The sequence below is a fragment of the Montipora foliosa genome, chromosome 12 (assembly GCF_036669935.1).
Source record: "Montipora foliosa isolate CH-2021 chromosome 12, ASM3666993v2, whole genome shotgun sequence".
NCBI classification, from domain to species: Eukaryota; Metazoa; Cnidaria; class Anthozoa; order Scleractinia; family Acroporidae; genus Montipora; species Montipora foliosa.
The window spans coordinates 4,213,753-4,216,252 of NC_090880.1; the positions used below are offsets into that span (position 1 = coordinate 4,213,753).

Genomic DNA, 2,500 nt, shown 5'->3' on the forward strand with positions numbered 1-2,500 from the left:
TCCAACCACACAATGTTGACCCTCACTTTTCACAGGTTTCACTGCACTATGGGTGGTCGTGTGAAGTCACAAACCAATATCACATGACCTTTTGGCCACACACTCAAGTAACACTGCCGATTTTGAATGAAAGAATAGCACTTTCAAGAACATACATGTACGTGCATTTCCAAAGATTCTTCTGGGTGGATCTGTTTACTATGCAGGGCACGAAATTGCATCCGATACAGTCACCAATGCGCCTATGTTTACCGTCCTGGAAACCAAGACTCAAAAGGTAGTTGCCATGTTGGCAACCAGAACTCTTTGGGTTCCATACATCCTACCTTTATAAACTATGCAATAATTATTATATAAAAGCTTTAAGCTAGATGAATGGGTGCAAAATTGCGGCAAACACCTCATCTTACGACATCTTTGATTTTTTTAAAAGCTGCGTTGTACATTGTGAAGTTAAGTGTCCATTTTGCTGAGAATGCACTTTTTGATGCATTTTTCCTATAGCTCTTTTTTTGTTTCTGAGAAAAAAATGGCTACTAACTTTATGGACTTGGCGACCACCTTAGAAAATTTAGGAGCCAAATGTCTCCTTGAGAAAAAAAGCTGATTTTGTGCCCTGTTATGCATATAAACTACCAAAAACGAAATAAAAATCTTCATGTCCTGAAAACTTTAACCCCTTCCCTATCAAGATGCACACTTGTATATTTTACTCTGTCTAAAGGCACCTGCAAGTGAGGAAACTTTGTTGCGGAAGCAAATATTTCCCCGTCTGCAGCCCCAGAAACATTTGTTGCAGAGGCAAAATTTACTTTCTCTGCAAATGCTTCCTCGTTTGTGGGCCGAAGAAACATTTCGGCAAACAATGTTTCCGCATTAATGTTTCCTCGCTTGCAGGTGCCTTAACAGGTCAATGGGGGCAACTTTGGGAGTGATAGCATCAATAATAATTGTGGTGAGAATAAGTGAGAAAAAGATCTTCAAAACAGGTTCATCAGCATACCTTGCGCACATCATAAGCATACGGGTACATTTGTGAGCAATACTTCGACCACAGGAAAGATAGCATGTGTGAATCAACTTAGGTAGATAAGATTCTACCTCAAGAACCATGACATTGTCTGTAGTATCCCTAGAAAACAAATGATAAGATAGCAGAAAAAGAAAACATCTTTTTTTCCTGTACTTAAGCATGTAAAAGAGAATGTCAAGGTAAAGTCACTTTATTTAACATCGGTAGTTGCTTCAGCTACAAGGCTGGTACTGTATCACTGGAAGCCAACGGTGCGCACCCCCCCCCCCCTTCCCCCCCGCACCCTTCCCTGTCAGCCCTGTCAGTGCTGCATTTTATGGGTATTTAAAGCTATAGCCACATGGATCACAAGAAATTCAAAACAGACGTTGAAGTCACCAAGATCAAACTGGCGACTTCTTGCTCCAAAAGCTGTGTACTAACCAACTGAGCTATGCCTGCTCCTGCAAGGTACTTTATGACAGCTGGTCTTACCAGAAAAAGGAAATGCTTTTAATTTTTCAAGAGGATTTGTAAAACTACCTGGTATTACAGTTGAGCCAAACACCAGCCATCCAACACAGAAGCTCAAGGGCCAGTTTCCTGCCATCATTGACTCTAATGGCACCTTGCACTGGCTTTGAACTCACAACGATATCAAGTAGTTGAGTAACGCTACCCTCCAGTAAACTGCTCCTCAATTTATGACAGTCTGGTGGTGAATTGTTTTTGAATCTTGTCACAGTTATGGATACTTCAGAGAGGTCTTCACTGGTTCCACAACTGTCAAACACAATTAGCAGAATTCTGCTACTAGATTTGATCAGGTGCGGACTTGCCAACGACACACGGCCATGCCGTCCAGTGCTGTCAAGTCCTAACTTCAAATTCACAGGGCCACATATGATGGTGTCTTGCTGTTGTGCAGAAGACAAGATTACTTTCTTCTGGTTTTCAGCTAATGATGGAGCAAAGGCCTTGTTGTTGGATTTGAATGAGCTTGGGTAAGTAGGCTTCAGGAGATAAACGTTGGTCGTTGGTTGTGTTGTCATGGGACTCAAGGAAAACCTGATATCAACATGACCTACATGGCAATATCTTGGGAGCACAAGCTCCACAACTTTTTCCTTAGCCAGATAGCTGCAAAAAGAAAGAGAAATTGATGTAATGTAATAACAAAGGAAGGATAAAGAAGGGAAAACACTAAACTAAGGTTACTAAGATGAGAAACATAAGGCCGCTTAGAGTCGCTTTCAGGACTTAATTTATTACGTGTATGTGTGAATGTGTAAGTGAGTATGTACATACTGTACTATGTAAAGTTTTGTGCAAGATAGTATGAAAATAATGAGAAAGTTCCTTTTATCATTTTTTGTCAGTTATCATACTAAGAGCAATGTACACGTACATAATTTAAAAAAAACTAGTGTGAAGGTATGGTATACTAGTATTTTGTAAGGGTTATGTGATGTAAGATTGTCCCTATGT

At 40.3% G+C, this 2,500-nt stretch overlaps 1 protein-coding gene across 3 annotated transcripts in view; it reads right to left on the reverse strand.

The window, feature by feature from the left end:
* The window catches only part of LOC137978382 (baculoviral IAP repeat-containing protein 6-like), a 65,998-nt gene that overhangs the window by 44,275 nt on the left and 19,223 nt on the right, over nt 1-2,500 (reverse strand). For all 3 annotated transcript variants that reach the window (XM_068825269.1, XM_068825270.1, XM_068825268.1), the window contains exons 13-14: nt 1,556-2,152; nt 1,004-1,132 (exon numbers count right to left, since the gene is read on the reverse strand). In XM_068825269.1, coding sequence (XP_068681370.1) covers nt 1,004-1,132; nt 1,556-2,152 — 726 coding nt within the window. The remainder of the gene's footprint in view (nt 1-1,003; nt 1,133-1,555; nt 2,153-2,500) is intronic.